General features: G+C 41.1%; 2 protein-coding genes and 1 pseudogene across 2 annotated transcripts; all 3 read left to right on the forward strand.

Moving 5' to 3' along the window:
• The first annotated feature begins 288 nt into the window (after positions 1–288).
• Positions 289–1,251, forward strand: LOC111986076 (uncharacterized; annotated as a pseudogene).
• A 15,444-nt stretch (positions 1,252–16,695) lies between these two features.
• On the forward strand, positions 16,696–17,385 carry LOC136070123 (uncharacterized). Its single transcript, XM_065779553.1, has one exon. The coding sequence runs from the start codon at positions 16,696–16,698 to the stop codon at positions 17,383–17,385; it is 690 nt and encodes a 229-aa protein (XP_065635625.1).
• A 184-nt stretch (positions 17,386–17,569) lies between these two features.
• On the forward strand, positions 17,570–18,175 carry LOC136070124 (uncharacterized). Its single transcript, XM_065779554.1, has one exon. It carries the CDS (start codon positions 17,570–17,572, stop codon positions 18,173–18,175), a length of 606 nt encoding a protein of 201 aa, XP_065635626.1.
• Positions 18,176–20,227: the final 2,052 nt, after the last annotated feature.

The following is a 20,227-nucleotide window of genomic DNA, read 5'->3' on the forward strand; positions in this document are numbered from 1 at the left end:
CACTACACCCTCAATGAATTTCAAAAACATGCTTAGTACGTACCTGCAAGAACTAAACCAGAACTTTATGCTTGTAGGATTGATCTGTATTCCCCATAGTTCAGAATCTTCAGATCAAGATTATACTCCAATTATAGAAAAGTCTTTTGGAAACTCCAAAAAAAAAAAAAAACCTTCGTTTTATTTTGTGAGCTTAATTTTTGCTTAGAATTCTGCTTTTAAGGTAACTGAAAATTGACAAGTTCTATATTCATTGTAGTATGAATCATACTCTCTCTCCTTCTCCCTCTCTCTCACTAACTTTCCCCCCTTTCTTTAGGTGGGCACAAGGGATTTGATAAGAAGGTTTGGGAGGCAACTAATATTACGAAGGGCGAGAATCCATCCATCACTTTCAAATATCACAGTTCTGATGGGGAGGAAGGTAATTTGTCTCTCTTGCTCTTGCTCAATGTCTCTTATTCTCTCTCTCCTATTTGCTGTTCATATCTGTTTCTCCTGTCACTAGGTTACCCGGGTGATGTCTCTGTGACTGCGACTTACATGCTTACTTCAAGCACAACAATGAGATTGACATGGAAGCTGTGCCAAACAAGCCAACTGCAATCAGCTTAGCTCAGCATACATATTGGAATTTAGCTGGCCACAACTCTGGAAACATTCTTGACCATTCAATTCAGATTAGGGCAAACCATGTTACTCCTGTGGATCAGAACACAATCCCAACTGGTGAAATCATGCCAGTTAAGGGTACCCCCTTTGATTTCACTGCTGAGAAGAGGATAGGTGAGTCAATCCATGAGGTTGGTGTAGGGTATGACCACAACTATGTTCTAAACTGTGGGGAGGAAAAAGCGGGTTTTGAAACATGCTGCAAAAGTGAAGGACCCATCAAGCTGTAGGATCCTTAGCTTGTGGTGCAATGCCCCTGGGATGCAGTTTTACACTGGGAACTATGTGAATGGGGTTGTTGGTAAAGGAGGTGCCGTTTATGGAAAGCATGCCGGGCTATGTTTGGAGACTCAGGGATTCCCAAATGCCATAAACCAACCAAACTTCCCTTCTATTGTTGTTCAACCTGGTGAGAAGTATCAACACACAATGCTGTTTGAGTTTTCAGTTGAATAAAGTGGCAGTCTTTAAAGGAGCAGATGTCAGAATAAGGTTGACTTTCGGTTTTCTTGCTACCAATGAGTGTTAGAACCGGATGATGAGAACTATTCATATAATCTTTGCTTATAACAGATTTAGAGGCTGTTCTTTGTGTCGAAGTTCTGAAGAAAGCTTAATGTTATTAAAGAGTTGATTCTTTCAAAGAAATATCCACAAACCAAACCCTCCACCCCGCCCCTCCCCAAAGGGCGGGTGCTTTTCCCTCACTTTAGCTGTTTGACTGACAAAGATCACAACATAATTACTGCATTTTTCTATCAATTAGTAAAATGGTGTGGTATATGTGTTGCGTCCCTATTTTAAGGAAGCCATGAAAACAGTAATTAACTAATAATTTTGGGGCATGATATTCTTGTGTGTGTGAGTTGGGTGGGGGTGGACTGACTGAAACACTTTGCCCAACTAGGAAGAACTGTAGGATGACAAGTTCGTAAAAGTAATCTAGAATTATAGTTTTGATGTGGATAGGCTTTGATCTCCATTAGAATTAAGTGTATGGGTTTTGTTAGAGTGAATTCGGGCCATGTCTAGAGCATTTGAAGTTGAACCTGGAGCATGTATAGAGCCAGCCGACTTTGCAAAATAAGCAGTAATTTAAATAAAAAAAAAATAAAGAAAGGGAGGGGGGAGCATTTTTCAAATACCCCCCACCCCTCACAGAAGGGAAGTTTTATTTAGATATATACCTGTAGAGCACGCTCGTGCTGTGCCCAAGTATACAAGGCCCTAGACAAAACGGGACAAGTCTCATATTCTTCAACCTTGCTCTCTTGGTCGAGGCCTCTTTTTACCATAACGTCTGCATGTTAACATCACAAAAAAATTTGTCTGAGGTGGACGTTCTAGTCCCCATTTATCAAGGTCCTTCAATCAAATATCAAAATAGCAATATCCGGTACAAAAAACATAATTAGTCGTTAACTAATTAAGCACTATCTGATTGCCATTTAAGATTTAATTCATACCTTAGCAGCACACAATTGACAATTCAGCTAAATTATTTATGGCAAAACGCCAATACCTATATTGATAGAGAAGCCTTTTAGCCATTGACCTTTATTGTTTTAAATGACCCCACCTCCCCGGCTTGACATAAGAGTTAATAATGCTGTTGTTGGTGGTTAATTTCTATTTCATAAAGTATTCATCCATTCAAAAACATGTATAAATTTAAATCCTAAGTAATGTTTACACTAAATATAAGGAGTGTGAATATTGAATTTGTTAATTTTATTAGATAATAAACTAAATGTTCCATGATATATCATCATTTTAAGTAAATTTATAACTCCAATATTTAACAATAAAAAAATTCATCTCATACAACTCATTTGACTTAACATTTAAACCTTTAAATTCAGCAACCTCCTCAAAATCATAATATTAGTTAACCAAACATTTTTTTTTTGGTAAAGAAAAGATTTCATTAAAACTAAAACAACAAATCAGTCTCAGGGCAAAGCTTGTTTCCATACACCCCATTGAGGTCATTCTCATAAACAGCAAGTACATCCATAGGTGGATTGTCAAAAATAGTAAAATCGAAATTGTGACTTGATCCATTCTAGCTAGCTTATCTACACATTGATTCACTTCACGGTAGTAGTGCCTAATCCGAAATTGTGAGAAGTTTGATATCAATTGCCTGCAATCATCCAAGCTAGACTATATTATTTACATAATTAGAGTTGAGCAGCATAACGATTATAGCCTTAGCATCTAGTTCAATCTCAACACAATTAAAATTGCATCTACAGCAAATGAGGAGTCCATCCCTTAGACCCCACATCTCAGCAACAAAGCTATTCGTAATCCCTATTTTCCTGGTGAATCCCTTGATCCAACGACCCTGCTCATCCCTTAATACTCCACCACAACCAGCTACCCTCGGGTTCTCTATGGCAGACCCATCAGTATTCATTTTTATCCATCCATTTTGTGGTTTTTCCCATTTGATAGGCCTTATAGTTAAGCGAGCAGCACTCTTCGGCGAGTAGGCATAAAAGAAATACTCAACTGCTTGTTTCTTTATATCCCTTGCTAGAGTTGGGTTAGGACTTTTCCCCTTAAATACAAAATTGTTTCGACTTTTCCATGTGGTCCATATCGCAAAAAGGAAGATCACACTCCAAGGAGGCTTGCTAGCGTTGTGTGTATTTGTTGCTTGCCTATTACGCTCCAACCATTCATGAAGATTCCCAAACCAGAAGCAAGGATTTGTCCATAATATTCCAAGGTGATTCCAAATCGGTTTGATCTTTTCACAATCTCGTAAAGCATGTAGGATCGACTCAGCCCCCCTGTTGCATAGAGGACATTTTGCATCCTCCATCAGCCTCCTTCTTCAAAGACAATCCCGAACACCAATGCTATTATGGGCACACATCCAAACAAAAGTTTGAATTCTTGGCAGAATATCCAACTTCCAAATCTAGTTGACCGAAAAGCTAAGTGTTGGGTCATCCCCCATAGCCATCTTATACGCACTTTTTAAATCAAAATTTCCTTGGGGAGATTCTAACCATGCCAGTCTATCTTTTCCTACTGTTGCCAAGGCCAAAGGGGTAGCTTGAATAATGAGCTTCACATTTTGGGGTAAATCAAAATCTAGACAACTCCAATCCCACATATTATCCTTGAAGATATCTCGAATCTTCATGTTCAAATCTTCCTGTGAAAGAGGACCTATCACCAAACTTTGCAAAACTCCATGATTCGCCCAATGATCATACCAGAAGCTAAGATTGCTACTCTTTCCAACTGTTCATTTAACAGCTCTGTTGAAAACTTCTCTGCCTTTTTTCATAGCAGACCACGTTTGGGAGCATGGGAGCTTGTTTTGATTTCTCGAAGCTAACCTTCGGCTTGAGCAATTCTTGGATTTTAACATGTGCCAAAATGGAGTCTTTTTCTATATGAAAGTGCCAATTTAACTTCGCTAGAAGGGCTGTGTTTCTGCCCTTAGCTGCTTGTAAACCCAATCCTCTTTCCTTTTTGGGATTTGTTACCTTTTGCCAACCCACCTAGTGAACCTTCCTAGATGACTCTGAGGTACCCCATAGAAAATTCCTATTGACCCGATCCATTCCCTCAAGAATTCTCATACGAAGGTCAGAGCATTGCATCATGTATGATGGAATGGTTGATGAACAAGCCTGAATAAGAATAGTCCTGCCTGCTAGGGATAGTAAATTAGCCTTCCAGCCTGCAAGCTTTTGCTTTACTCTATCTAGGATGAAGTTAAAGTCTTGTGTGGAAGAGCCAGGTTGCTTAATAGGTATACCAAGGTACTTCCCTAACCCTTGAGTAGAAGCAAACTCGAGCATATCACTAAGCTCCTCCCTCGTGCCTTCATCCATATTCGGGGAAAAATAAACTTTGGACTTCACTTCACTTAATGTTTGGCCTGAAACTTCACAAAATTCATCAAGAACCTCTTTAATGGTGGAGCAATTCAAGTGATCAGCCTTTGCAAAAAGTACTAGATCATCAACAAACATTAAGTGAGAGAACACTGGCCCACTTTGAGACGCTTTAACTGGATTTCATAGATTGTTGTTGCATTTCTCTTCTATGAGCTGACCAAGGTACTCAATAGAAAGTATAAAGAGATAGGGAGAAAGGGGTCCCCTTGTCTAATTCCCCTAGATGGAAGAATTGGCTCTAGAGGTGCACCATTTAAGAGAATAGATGTGGAAACTAAGGTAACACAACTCTTGATAAGGTCTATGAGATTTCCAGGAAGATTTATTCTCAGCAGCATATTTCTGATGAAAGCCCACTCAAGCTTATCATAGGCTTTTTCCAAATCTATCTTGATGGCTATATAGCTCACCTTACCCTTCTTTTTACTGATGGAATGAATAAGCTCTTGCACTATGATAGCGTTGTCAATGCCCTTATGCCTTGGCACAAAAGCCATCTGAAGATGTGAAATAAGTTTCTCCAAATATGGTCTAAGTCTTGCTACTATTATTTTTGTAACCACCTTATAAATTGTGTTACACAAGCTAATAGGCCGATAATTCCCAATAGTCTCAGGACTTTGAATTTTTGGAATAAGAGCGATGTGGGTCTGATTTAGATACTCTAGGACTTTCTTCTCCATGAAAATTCTTTTAACTTCCCTAACTATCGAGTCACCCACCATTGGCCAAAAACTTTGGAAGAACCCTGCATGCAGCCCATCTGGACCCGGTGCCTTATAGGCTTTTAGTGACCAAAGGGCTGATCTGATCTCCTCCACAGTCACTTGCCCTCCAATGCTCTCTTTTTCCTCTTCATTAAGCCAGCCTTGCCATTGAGAAATCGCTAGCATTGCTCTTGACGAAGCTATCAGTGAAGAAGTATAAATATCCCCAAAACCATTCCTGATAAAGTTTGCAATTTCCTTCTCCTCTTGGATCCATTCCCCAACAGAGTTTTTAATTGCTAGGATTTGGTTTCTTTTTCTTTTGACCAGGGTTGACACATGATAGAACGTTGTGTTCCGATCTCCCGGTAGCATCCAATTAACCTGAGACTTTAACATCCAAAGATACTTTTCTTGCCCCATGATCACATCCAGCTCCCAAAGAAGCTCATTTTCAAGGTTAATAAGAAAGGCCGAAGGTCTGATGGATTTTTCATGTTGAATTCCATTAAGTAGGGCCATAATTATCTTTTTCTTTATAAAAATGTTACCAAAATGATTCTTATTCCACAGCGAAGCATCCTTTTGAAATTTCTCAATTACACTTTTAAGTAGAAGGGCTTGATTCCAAACATTTGCTACTAACCTAGCAAAGGTCGGATCAGAGAGCCAACACTTTTGAAATTTGAAGAGCTTAACTCAACAAGACTAAACTTTAGGCTGCATCTCCAAGAGGATCGGGCAATGATCTGAGTGACATCTAGTAAGATGGGTTACTCTCGCATCTAGATAGAGTAGGCATCAGCTGGAATTAACAAACAATTTATCAATTCTCTCTTGTATAAGCCCCTGAATATCTCTTTGGTTGATCCATGTGTATCTTGGACCCGAAAAGCCCTAATCCACCATGTTGCATTTATCCAAACATTCTTTTAAAAGAAGGGATCTATTAATACTCACAAGTTTGCCTCTAAACTTATCCTCATTTCATTAAAGTCACCCGCCATAATCCAAGATAAATTGTGCATGTCTGCAACTTGTGACAGGTTATTCCATAATATGTGCCTTTCAGCACTCCTAGAACTAGCATAAACAGCTGAGAGAAGCCATGAGGAGGTAGAGTTACATACCTTAATGGATACATGAATTTCTTGCTTTGTTTTGGTGAGTGGGGCTACCTCCATCTTATCAGAATTCCATAGCACCCAAAGGCCACCAGCGTATCCATTTGTGTCAGTATGGATCGCTCCATCAAAAGTAATCTTCTCAATAATCTCCGCCGCCCTGTCTCCACCAATCCTAGTCTCCATAACTATGAGAATCGCTAGATCATGATTGCGCACCAAATCCCTAACATGCTTTTGGAAAGAGGGCTTCAAAACATCTCTACAGTTCCAGATGATAATATTCATGATTAATGAGTGGTAAGGGGTGGGACACTCATAAACTAAAGTTAGTGACTTCGCCTCCTCTCTTAAGTTCCATCCTATCTTTCTCATCATCTCCGTTGTCTGAACTTTCCCCGGAATTAGAGTCAGATTGTGTTGCAAAAATCCTATCTCCATTTCCTACACCATTACATGGAGATTGAATTCTTCCGTGGGTTTGAGCACTTGAAACAGCTTTATTATGGGTTTGTTCCCTATGATGAATGATGCAATCAGTCTGTCCACCAGCATACACTTCTCCAATAAATCTTCGCTCGAGTCCACCTTGCATAGAAGAGGCGCTAGTGATATCTGTGGCAATTTCACCCACCTCATTCTTCGCTTTTCCATTGAGGCTGGGACATTGACGACAAAGTGCCACCATGGATTGAGAGCTTCTTGCCATGCTGGGTCCAATCGTTGACATCGTGTCTTCTTTGGCACTCGTCATCGTCAATGGAGAAACAAACTTCCACGCAATTTCTGCCCTTACCACTTCTGGTATCTTCACCACCATGCCCTCCAAATTTATAGCCCACCTCTGGCCAGGGCCCGGTTGTGAGCTGAAACTCCACAGGAGCTCTTTGTTCTAGTTTGTCATCTTCATGGGTGATAGGAAATTGGATTTTCGATGATGAGGAACGAGCGGCCTCATCAAATGTTGTCTTAAATGAAGCTTTGAAAACCCTATTACGTCCAATTACGTTATTGCCCTTACTAATTGGATTGACCTTAGTCTTCAACGGGCCTTGTTTTGTAATTGGGTATGTTTGGGCTTTTGTTTTTAGGCCTGGGCCAGCAACACTCAAATCCAGAGAAGTGCTTCCTTTCTTGATATTTTGCACCACTTCAGAGAGTTGGAGGCCCGTTGGAACTCTCAAAGGTGATAATTTCCTCTTCCCCTCTCTTGAGCTGTCAATAAAAGGAGCAGTTTTACCCATATTAGTCTCCGATCTTGTCTCATTCCCAACATCCTCACGATCCTGCAATTTGTTGTCATGCGTCCTATCAGACTCACCTCCACTACCTCTGCGAATTTTTGTCCCTTGCTTCCTACGCGTAACCACCCACCCACGGACCGTATGCATCCTCATGTGTATCCAAAATGGTCCCTCTTACCTGGTCAGAGCTCCCAGCTTCATGAGAGATGCATGAGTGTCTAGTTCATACTTCCTTCAGTTCATTACAGACAATATTCCTGCCGGTGACCAATACGACCACAAGAAAAGTAGAGTTTATGAATTCCTTCATAACTCACAAGTTGTTCCAGCCTACCAATCTAGATCGCCATGGTAAGCGGCTTCTTGATGTCTATTTGGACACATAGCCATGCAAACCTACCCATTGTTTCAGTTGCCATTTGGGTATCCACTCTTAAGACATTACCTATGGCCTTAACCTATTTGGTGTAGTGCTTCGGCATTGTAATATTCAATGGGGAGTTCATAAAGTCTCACCCATACCACGATGGATGATACATTGGTAATAAAAGGTTTGAAGTTAGGCTCCCACGGCCTAATAGATAAGAAATTCTCCCCCATGAACCAAGGTCCTTTCCTCAGCATAGCTTCAAAATCTTCCTTTAAAGAGAATTGGATGAGAAAAAAAATTGTGACCTAATGGTACACAGTCTAGACAACTTGCCAGTTTCCATAGAGAATGGATTTTTGAGTGTAGGAAGTTGAAGCCCATTGTTCTACCATAGACTTTGACAATGAGAGCTTTCGACCAAGGGTTTTTGATTTGTTGCTTAAACTCCTTTGTGAACTTTACTTCCGCTAGACCTTGCCTGAGAGGTTCTACTTCATCCTTTGATTCCACATCATCATCCATACTTTCCATAAAGTTGAAAGCCTGGGTATAAGCTCTAGGGATTTTGCCCACCAGCTTATCCTTAAAGGATAATGGTGGTGTACAGAAGTTGAAAGCCTTGCTTGCCTCCAAGGATCCTGAGCTCGACCTTTGTTCCTCCATGAAACTAGCATGCCTTACATCCTTTACTTTCTTATTACTCCTTGTGAGCTCCATTTCCTCCTCCCTCGACAGCCCTGAGGCTAGTTGTGGTGCCATTCCAAATGACGTAGGCAAAATCATAGATTGTAAGCACTATATGGAGAGAATTTTCTCTCTCCAATAGATTTTGCTTTATTTTCATTAACCAAACATTTAAACCTTTAAAGTTCAAAAAATAAATCTTAACCCTAAGGAATTTTCACACTAAATATAAGGAGTGTTAATACTGAATTTGTTAATTAAATTAGATAATAAACTAGATATTCCATGAAATTTCCTCATTTTAGGTAAAATTTATAACTCCAATTATTTAACAATCAAAAAATAATCTCATACAACTCATTTTACTTAACTTTTTTTTTTTCCCCTGAGAAACAATTTTACTTATTATTTAAATTCAGCAACTTCCTCAAATCATAATATTAAATAACCAAACACTTAAACCTTTAAAGTTCAAGAAAATCAAGTGTTGCATACACACAATTATAATAAATCATCAATCATTAAATAGAACAATATAAATTCAAAATTATAGTTGAATTTTTGCAATTTATATTCAATAAATGCTTAATAGTAAAACTACTGTAGCTTATTTAGACCTTCAATTTTAAAATTACAGCTTTATTGCTTTTAATCTACTCAACTAAGTGCAGAATAAGAGTAAACAAAGCGCAATTAACCAGACTACTACCTAGTGCATGAGCATACATAATTAATAATTAAATGTAAAGTACAAGGAGTAAGGGAAGAGAGATGCAAACACAAGATAACACGGTGATGTGTTATTGAAGAGGAAAACCAAAGTGCTCGATGTAAAAACCTCTCTACGACCCTCCAAGTCAAATCAATCCACTAGTGAATAAGTTGGAGTAAAAAGATTACAATATAGACCCACCAACCCTATACTACCCTTTGTACTTAGACTTTCTAAGTCCCTGCTACCAACAGGCTTCACCGAGCTGTGAGAGACCGTGCCCCCGACCCGTTTTAATGAATGTTGGGCCAAACCCACGTGAATGGGTGGAGTTGTGTTATTGCCTCTCAAAATGAAGGTTCGACTAATTATATTTTCCCCTTTAGATTAAGGGTTTTACAATGGAGTCGCCACTTATTTAATTATTGGGACAAAATAAAAAAACCAAAATTGAAAAATTCATCATTTTATTAATTTGAAATTGAATTTACGTTGAACATAGGAAATTACATGGCTTTGGTCCTAGATACAATCTAAGATAAAGTACATGACTTTGTTTCCTAGTTACAATCTAAAAATTGAAAATTACATGGATAAGCATTTGATCTACTAACCCTTGATCTAAATTCGGAGGCTATGTTACAAGGTGGGAAGGTGTTAGGCACCCACCTTGCTCGGTGAAACCGGTCTTCTAGATTATGGTGACCAACATTCATATCATATCATCCAATATGTCAATCAATTTGCATGTTGAATTTAATGTGTGTGTATGTGATAAACCCTAATTCCATTTACTAAGCATTGCATTGGGATTGAAAAATAAATTCTAGTGAATGTGTGTGATTAGTGATATCCTAGATTCAAGGATTTAAAAGAATTATGAAACAAACATGTTTTTTATATTTTTGATGTGAATTTAAGATTAAAACTAGTGTTATGCATGAACATGTGATAAACAACCAAGAACATGTGAAGAACATATTAGAACAACTAAGAAAATTCAAACATATTCAAAGGAATTTAAATGATCATTATCATGCTTTAATCTTAAATTCTCATCATAGCTACACAAGAAACAAGTTGCAGAAAGGGATTATACCTTCATGCAAGATCCATACGGTGGAAGAGGAGACTCTTGGTAGAGATCCTAAGGGTGGAGGAAAATAAGAGTTAGGAAAGGAAGAGTGAGTCTCACTCAATACCTTGAGTCTCACTCAATACCTTGAGTCTCAGGAAGACCAAGATATGACAAGATTACTCAACTTCACTAGAACTCAAGGGAAGGGAAGAGAAGGGGTTTTGGTGTGCCTTGGAATGAAAGAGAGGAAGGGTTTATATAGTAGTGGTGAAGGGAATATGAATGGAAGGCTATTTAATGAGAGTTGACAAGGATTATGAACCTAGACCTCATTTTAGCCTTGGGGAAAATCTGGTGCATTAAATGGAGAGATTGGTGGGAGTGGGGAGCAAGCCAAAATTAGGTTTTCCTGTAACTGCTGTAACAACTTGTAGAGCCAAATTTGAAAAATCATATCTGACTCAATTCTGATCGGAATTGTCTTGTTCTTATGCTCAAATTGAAGCCCCGGATGTCTAGTTTCTGAGAAAATTAACCTCATTCACAGATTCAAAATATTATGAGAGACATTGATGAAATGATGAGCAAAGGTCATTTGTTAGAAAATGGTTTCAGCACAATTAACATTAATAGGTCCCAAATTAGCTCCCAATTAACATTAAATGACTTCAATCACTCCCATTTCAGACTTACTTGGTTTCAAATTTACTCTAATTAAAAGATAATTGTATAAATTACTCATTGAATAATTAATGTTTAACTATCTAATTAATTAGGTATATGCAATCTCACCATAAAATGTAGTCTTAACGAATCAAATTATGAGACGTCATTAATCTCAAATTGATTACATTTATAACCAATTAAAATCAATTGTTCATAATCACATATAGTCGGACTAAATTTGTGATAGTGCATCTTAGCCATTAAAATTTGATTTAATGATAACTTTCAATATGGTGGTCCGATTAGGGCTTATGACTAGTCGATTTAATCGTTACAACATCAAGATCATTCTAGTGAAATGAGATTAAGGATCTAATAACTAGAATCAAGATGCATATTTTCAAGGCAAAATTACCCTTTTACCCTCTATGTGAGGTTAAATATGGGTTGCAAAATGGGGTGTCAACATGAGCCTTATCTTTAGTAGCTTTCTAGATCCTTTAACTATCACCAATTGCATCCACCATAGAATGGCATAACTTGATGCTTCCCAAAAAGCTCAACACTTAGAATCAGTGAGGTATGTGTTTGGGCTAAGAAACTCTCAAAGGATATGTAATTAGAGAGGTAGGAATAGAGGATCTTTAATCTAATAGGGGACATCTTCTTCTTCTTCCCTTTCTTCATCTACTTCTTCTCTTGTGGGTCTATAGAAGTAGAAATTTTGCAACCAATTACAAGATGCCACGTGCTACTTAGTGGGTTCTAGTGTCTTTATTCAAAGGCCAATTACAATATTCCAACTGTCAAAAAATAAAAAATTACAAAGAATACCTAGGAACCAATCAAATGTTAGCATGTATTAATTTAAATGACATAAGATGTCAAATCAAATATTGCCATGTGTTATTTTAAATTAAAATACTTTGGCCAATTATATAATGCCATGTGTCCTTTGGAGAACAAGATATAAAATCCTTCCATTCAAATCATGACATGTGTCACTAATATGGACCAATCATGTGCCTTCAAGATTCTTATAAATAGAGACCATTCTTAGTCTTGTAGAGGAGGATTCAAAAATCTTGAAGCTTTATCAGAATCAAGCTCCAAAGCCTCCAAGAACATCAAGAACTTCAAACTTCGAATACAAAGAACATTCAAAGCAAAAGCATTCAAGTTATTCTTCTATATCTTAAAACTCATTGGAATCAAGCTCAAAAGCCTCCATAAACACCAAGAGACTACAAATTAGTGAAGCTCTATGGAGAATTGTACCTACAAATTCATCAATACAAATTTACACTTGTGAAACATATTCAATTGTTTGATTTTCAAACTTGAGAGTTTGTGTTTACAAATTTGGCACGCTTGGTGGGACATCTCTACCTCTCATCTCTTTCTCATTTGAAAAAGAAAACTTCATCACCTTGCTATCAGCTTTAATGGCCTCTAGCAAGAACACTCAAGCTTCATCAACTATAAGTTAAACCAGACTCGATGCTTCTATCATCAACAACTATTTTGGTCCAATTGCTTGTAGCAGGCCTAAAGCTATTAATCAACTTCAATTTCAATCGATTGATGAAACTGAGTTCCAAACAATCATCTCCTTGGATTTTCTTGCAAGGGAGAAATTTTTTAACAAAGAGCTATCCACCTTGGAGCACCTCAAGTCTAGGGGCAAATCCCTTTCTTCATTCGCAAGAAGTTGTTCACATGATTCCTCATATGTCATAGGAAGGCCAAGAGCTGAACTCCCCTTGGTTCACATGGATTTGCTTTCTCCTCAATCATCATCTGAAGTCGTGTCAATCATGATGACTAAAACCTCTACTATAAAGGAAAAGATGGTTGAAATGGAGCAAAATATCATCCTTCTCACGAAAGCACTCAAAGATATGGACCTTTAAATTGCAACCCTAATGAACAAGTAGAAGTAAAAAAGTCTGGCGAATCAAGCTATGGTCCTAAGTCCTCACATGACTTCATCCCCACGAAGGAAGGCAAAGGGAAAGGAACTGAAGACACCCCTCAGTAGGAACAATCTACTTCATTTGTTTGTTATCTATTTAACATCTCTATAGTATGATAACACACACTATTCGAGCACAAGATGGAGGTTCTTCTACAAGTTCTCTTATGTACTCAAAACCCTACACAAAGCGTGTTGACAACATGAGAATGCCCAATGGGTGTCAACCTCCTAAATTCGTACAAATTTATGGCGAAGGCAATCCCAAGCAACACATTGTGAAAATCTTGGAACTCAAGGAGACCTCCTCACAAAGCAATTTGTTCAGTCTTTCAAAGAAAGTGCCTTTGTTTGGTACACAAGCTTAGAGCCTGAGTCAATAAACAGTTGGGAGCAACTCGAAAGAGAGTTTCTTAATCGGTTCTATAGCACACGCCACACGCTGAGTATGTTGGAGTTTACTAGTATCAATCAGTGGACAGATGAGCCTGTTGTTGATTATATTAACCGATGGCACTCTTTAAGTTTGGATTGCATAGATAGGATTTCTGAAATATCTGCTATAGCGATGTGCATTCAAGGTATGCATTGGGGACTTCTCTACATACTTCAAGGGATGAAACCCCGAACGTTTGAAGAACTAGCGACTCGTGCACATGATAGGGAGTTAAGTATCTCTAATCATGGCAATATGAATTCTCTTGCACTTGAGGAGAGGAAAGACATTGAAGAAGTGAAGAAGAATGACATCTCTAAAGATTTTGTGGCTGTTAACACTACCTTAGCCAAGATTTCAAGAGGAGCTGCGAAAGCAAAGGAAAATAGACTTGGCAGATGGCAATAGAAAGACGTGCGTCATTCAACTCTTAAGAAAAGAGAGCAGAAAGTTTATCCACTTCTAGATGAGGGTGTGCCAAACATGTTAGATCAATTACTCCAAATAAAGCTAATCAAATTACCAAAATGCAAGTGACCAGAAGAGATGGAGAAAGTTGATAACCCTAACTATTGCAAATATCACCACATCATGATTAGCCACCCAGTCCAAAAGTGCTTTTTTTGCTTAAAGAGATCATCATGAGGCTTACCAAAGAAAAGAAGATTGATCTAGACTATGATGAAGTAGTTGAAGCATATCATACAACTGTTGCCTGTGGGTCACCAAACGATGTACTGCCAACTCTAAAGCAAGGAGCACTTCTCCCAAATTTATTTGCTCAGAAATCAAGAGGACTAGAAAACAAGCCTCATATGTAATCAAAGAAGGAATACAAAAAGCTTGGAACCACAAAGTTCATGGTGCAATATGATCATTCATTGCCTTAAAAGTTCAAGAATCCTGTCACTCTACTAAACTTATTCCCACAAAGGCTCCTTCAAAACGATTCAACGGAAACTTATTCCCACAACGGAAACTGTTCATAAAGTTATGAAATCCATGATGTGGAAGACAATTCAAAGCCAAGTCCCAAGCATATCACTCCACTCAATTACATGCCTAAAAAGCCAGTGCGAGGGTCGGCCAGAAGACATGACACAATGAAAGCTACAAATGGCTTAGATCAAGAAGGTGCAAAATTCCCACCACGAATTTCGGTCTTTAATCGCATTAAGGCTTTGAGCTTCTCACCATCACAAATTTCAGCGTTCAAAAGGTTAAGTGCTCACCCAACACAAAAACAAAATGCTCTTGGACATAGGTCAGCCATTAATCAGTTAGGGACGACGAAAGCATCTATCATTGGTTGTTCTGAAGTTTGCACTACATCGCTTCTCTTCTAAGTTGCATCACCTTGAATCCAAGTTGTATCGCCTTGCATCTCTGAAGTTTGGACGGCATCACCTCTCGTCTAAGTTGTGTTACCTTGCATCTCCGAAGTCTGAATTGTGTCACCTTGCAATTTTGAAGTTTGCGCTACATCTCCTCTCTTCTAAATTGCATCAACTGGCATCTTTAAACTTCAAAGTCATGTTGTTATCTCCTTGCACCTTTGAAGTTTGGTAGCTTCTCTTCGCATCTTCAAAATCTTGGCACCACTCCCTTGGATCTCTAAGTCCATGGTGACAAAGTAAAGGTCTTGAATAAAACTTCACTGAGCTCGGAAGACATAATATGGCGTCATGTGCATGAGATCATAGTTCTTTAAAATAAATAAAAAATAAAAAGTAAAGAAAGAAAACCCATCATGAGAAAGTCACAAGAAGAAACAAAATGCATGCTTGGGCAAGGATAGATCACCACCACTCCTGCTACCCAAGCAACCATTAAAAAAGCGGGACAAAGAGCATAAGGTTCCAATTGAAAGGGAGAAAATACATGCTAGGATGCCTATTGTGATTGTATGGGCCGGCTACAGTCTGTGGACGTAAAGATAGACCAGCCCGTCATTTGCACGGGCCCATAAGTGGACGGATCTCATATAGACGGACCTGATATGGACGGAGCGAAGAAAGATGGACTGGTTGGCCATGGGCCTGTTGGATCCCTTAGTGGGAATATTTCGGCCCATTCTCATAAGGCCCTAAAACAGAGTCCTTGCGCTACTTGGACTCTAGAGATCTCATATATTTGGTAAAGATCTTCCCTATAAGGAGAAGATCTGTCCACCACGTTTCGGACTCTAAAAAGGAGGACTCCTACAAGGAAAAGACTTGGATGCCAAGTCTAAGAGGAAAAACTTTCGACTACTATAAAAACCCCAATACTCTCATCAATAGAGGTACGCACTATTTTTCCCTCTCTAGCACTCTAGAGTTGTGAGAATATTTTCTGACTTAACCTTCGGAGGGTATTTGGCCGTTACCACACCGGTGCCCTTTGATAGGTTATCTCCTTTGTTTTGTGTAGGTTAACATACGAGCGTGAAGGCATTGTGTGACTCACTGGTGAATTTCTCAGCTTCATCAGTTGGCGCCGTCTGTGGGAACGTGAGAAGAAAGCGGTCAGACGTTGCTTCATCCTTGAGACAGAAGGGTTGCATGGTGCTCACTTACTCGATGGCAACAACCAACGACATCCATGGAGAGGAACTACCCACGACCGCACTCGAAAGACATGTTCGGACCCTCACTGCGGCCGTGGAGCGCCTCACCAAACAAAATCATGACCTAGAAGAACAACTGCGTCAAAGAAACATAGCACCCCGTAACCAGAGGGAGGATCAGGAAGGTACCAGCGCCATGCAAAGAGACCAAGAAGGGCCTGAAGGGAGCAATGCCCCAAGCAGGCCAGAACGACAGAACACGAGCCTCCCATCCCTCATGGATGCGACTCCTCCGCCTATGTTCGCAGAGATGCAAGCGATGAAAGAACAGATGGAAGTCATGATGAACGCCTTAAAGGGACGAGTGTCCAGCGACCTGGACGACCTAGTGAACCGGACTGACTCTCCATTCACTGGCCCCGTCAACTCCTTCCCTCTACCACACAAGTTCTAGATGCCATAAATAGAGAGCTATGATGGGGTCAAGGATCCCCTAGACCACCTGGAGACATTCAAGACCTTGATGCATCTACAAGGGGTACCGGACGAAATCATGTGTAGGGCCTTCCCAACCACACTGAAAGGTCCCGCGAGGATTTGGTTCAGTCGGCTGACACCAAACTCCATCAGTACTTTCAAAGAATTAAGCGCTCAGTTCACCTCGCACTTTATAGGGGGACACAGGTACAAGAAGTCTACGACATGCTTAATAAGCATCAGGCAGAGAGAAGACGAGACACTAAGGTCCTACATAACCCGTTTTAATAAGGAAGCACTCTCGATTGATGAAGCCGACGACAAAATACTGGTGGTGGCTTTCACGAACGGGTTGTGGAAGGGCAAGTTTTTGTTTTCACTATACAAAAACGACCCCAAAACCATGTCAGAAGTACTCTACAGGGCCACCAAGTACATGAACGCGGAAGATGCGCTACTTGCACGGGAGGAAAGGCCCAGGAAAAGGGAACGCCAGGTGGACGTGCGTCAGGATCAAGGGCAGAAAAGACCAAGGACAGGAGACAGAAGGGACGAAAGGCGCCCTAAGCCCCCGGGCGGAAGGTTCACAAGTTTCACACCGCTGAACGCCCCGATTGACCAAGTTTTGATGCAAATCAAAGATGAGGAGACACTGACATTCCCGGGAAAACTAAAGAGCGACCCAAGCAAACGGCCGCGGGACAAATATTGTCATTTCCACCGAGATCATGGCCACGACACAGTCGATTGCTACGACCTGAAGTAGCAAATTGAAGCCCTCATTAAACAAGGGAAGTTGTAGAAGTTCGTCAATAAAGAGAGAGCAGATCACAATTGCCAAGAGCCGGCCCCCCGGCGGGATAATGAGCGTCCTAGACCCCCCATCGGAGACATAAGGATGATAGTGGGAGGGACCGCGGCTATCGGTTCTTCCAAAAAAAGCTTGAAAAATGTACCTCAGATCGGTCATGAACGTCCATCTAATAGGGTCTAGGCCTAATACCACGCGGGTGGAGAGCCTTATCATTGGACTCACCGAAGAAGATGCAAGGAGACTCCATCATCCGCATGACGACGCGCTGATCGTCAGCATACATGTGGGGGACTACAACGTCCACCGAGTACTAATCGACAACGGCAGCTCAGCAGACATTCTATACTATCCAGCATTCCAGCAAATGGGGATAGACAGAGCACGGTTGATGCCGGTGAGTGCTCTACTTGTCAGTTTCGGAGGGACAAGGGTATTCCCAATAGGCTCCATCACACTCCCTGTAACGGTGGGCGATTACCCGCAAGAACTTACTAGGAATGTAATGTTCCTCGTGGTAGACTGCTCCTCCGCTTACAATGGTATTCTCGGACGGCCCACACTTAACTCATGGAAGGTAGCAACATCAACATACCACCTAATGATCAAGTTCCCAACGGACTATGGGATTGGGGAATTACGAGGAAATCAGGCAACCGCCCGAGAATGCTACATTGCCATGCTAGAAATGGAAGATCATCATCAAACAATGTGCATAGAAGAGCAGCGGACGGTCGCAGAATAGGTTGAAGAGCTGGAGGAGATAACGCTCAATGAATCAAAACCAGAGCGGATGACCAGAATAGGAACATTGGCTTGCCAGCCTGTGCGCCAGGCCCTCATAACATTCCTCAAGAGGAACTAAGACGTTTTCGCATGGAACCACGAAGACATGCCTGGGATCGATCCCTCTGTCATAGTACACAAGCTGAACGTGAACCCTTCAACCCCACCCGTCTGGCAAAAAAAGCAAGTGTTCGCTCCCGAACGGGACAGAGCAATAGCGCAAGAGGTCGAAAAACTACTCGAGGCGGGTTTCATTAGGGAAGTATATTACCCGGAGTGGTTGGCGAACGTGGTCATGGTCAAGAAGGCTAGTGGAAAGTGGCGAATGTGTGTCGACTTCACGGACCTTAACAAAGTGTGCCCAAAGGATAGCTATCTCCTCTCGCGGATAGATGCGCTGGTTGACTCCACGGCCAGGCACTAGCTCCTAAGTTTCATGGATGCCTTCTCAGGCTATAACCAGATCAAGATGGAGGAATCTGATCAGGAGAAAACGTCCTTCGTCACCAGCCAAGGCCTCTTTTGCTATAAGGTGATGCCATTCGGGCTCAAGAACGCTGGGGCAACGTACCAATGGTTAATGGACAAAATATTCGCACACCAGATAGGGAGGAACGTACAGGTCTACGTCGACGACATACTGGTCAAGAGCCCATTCGAAAAAGATCACCTGAGTGACCTCCAGGAGACATTCGATACCCTACGGTCATACAACATGAAACTGAATCCGGGCAAGTGCGTATTTGGGGTAATAGCGGGAAAATTCTTGGGTTTTATGGTGTCCCAAAGAGGAATAGAGGTCAATCCAGAGAGGATACAGGCCATCATGGAGCTGGAACCGCCAAGGACAATAAAGGACGTACAGAGCTTAAACGGCAAAATTGCTGCTTTGAATAGGTTCGTCTCAAAAGCAACGGACAGGTGTCTACCGTTCTTCTGCGTCCTAAAGAAATCATTCGAGTGAACGGATGAGTGCCAGAAGGCATTTGAAGATCTGAAGAAATACCTCGCCTTGCCACCCCTGCTCAGCCCGTCCAAGCCAGGAGAAGACCTCTATTTATACCTAGCAGCTTCGCAGGTGGCAGTAAGCGCGGCCCTAGTAAGAGAAGAGGAAGGAACTCAGCGACCCGTCTATTTCATAAGCAGGGGATTCCGGGGGGTTGAAGAAAGGTACCCCTATATGGAAAAACTCACTTTCGCGCTGATAACCGCAGCCTGAAAGTTGAAACCGTACTTCCAAGCCAACAGCATCATCGTCCTGACAAATCAACCCCTAAAAAGAGCAATGAGCAGCCCTGAAGCAGCTGGACGAATGGCCCTATGGGCGATAGAGCTGAGCGAATTTGACATACATTACCGACCGCGAACCGCAATAAAGGGCCAAGCAGTGGCGGACTTCATCGCCGAATAAACGCAAACGGAGCATCAGGATCCACAAGCCCTCAGACAATGGAACATCCACACAGATGGATTATCAAATAAGCAAGCTGGAGGCGCCGGAGTGGTAATTCAAACCCCTGACGGAGATAAAATCGAATGTATGATTCGGCTGGACTTCCCGACAACCAATAATGAGGCTGAATATGAGGCATTGGTGGCAGGATTAGACCTAGCGAAAGCAGCAAGCACCGAGGCCATAGTTGTACATTGCGATTCGCAGGTAATAGTCAGTCAGATTAGCGGCGCCTATGAGTGTAGAGGGGAAAAGATGAAGAAATACTTGGAAGAGGTCAGGAGACGGATTGACACCCTCCAGGTCACATTCGTCCAAATCCCAAGGGAGGAGAACGAATGTGCTGACCGGCTCGCGAAAGCCGCCTCCGCGAAGGTCATGATGGCCCCTGATCAGGTATTGTCGTTCATCCAGAATTCCTCAATCATTAACAGTAGGGCAGAAGTGCAGGAAGTAAACCCAGAATACAATTGGACTACGCCACTGACGGCCTACCTGAAGGAAGGCACGCTCCCAGACAACAAAGACGCAGCAAGAAAACTGAAAGTCCGGGCTTCG

Source organism: Quercus suber, unplaced genomic scaffold (genome assembly GCF_002906115.3).
Source record: "Quercus suber isolate HL8 unplaced genomic scaffold, Cork oak 2.0 scaffold_212, whole genome shotgun sequence".
Classification (NCBI taxonomy): domain Eukaryota; kingdom Viridiplantae; phylum Streptophyta; class Magnoliopsida; order Fagales; family Fagaceae; genus Quercus; species Quercus suber.

What these genes read in the sequence shown, in the direction of transcription:
- LOC136070124 (XM_065779554.1), top strand. Translation starts at nt 17,570, where the DNA reads ATGTACCTCAGATCGGTCATGAACGTCCATCTAATAGGGTCTAGGCCT.
- LOC136070123 (XM_065779553.1), top strand. Translation starts at nt 16,696, where the DNA reads ATGTGTAGGGCCTTCCCAACCACACTGAAAGGTCCCGCGAGGATTTGG.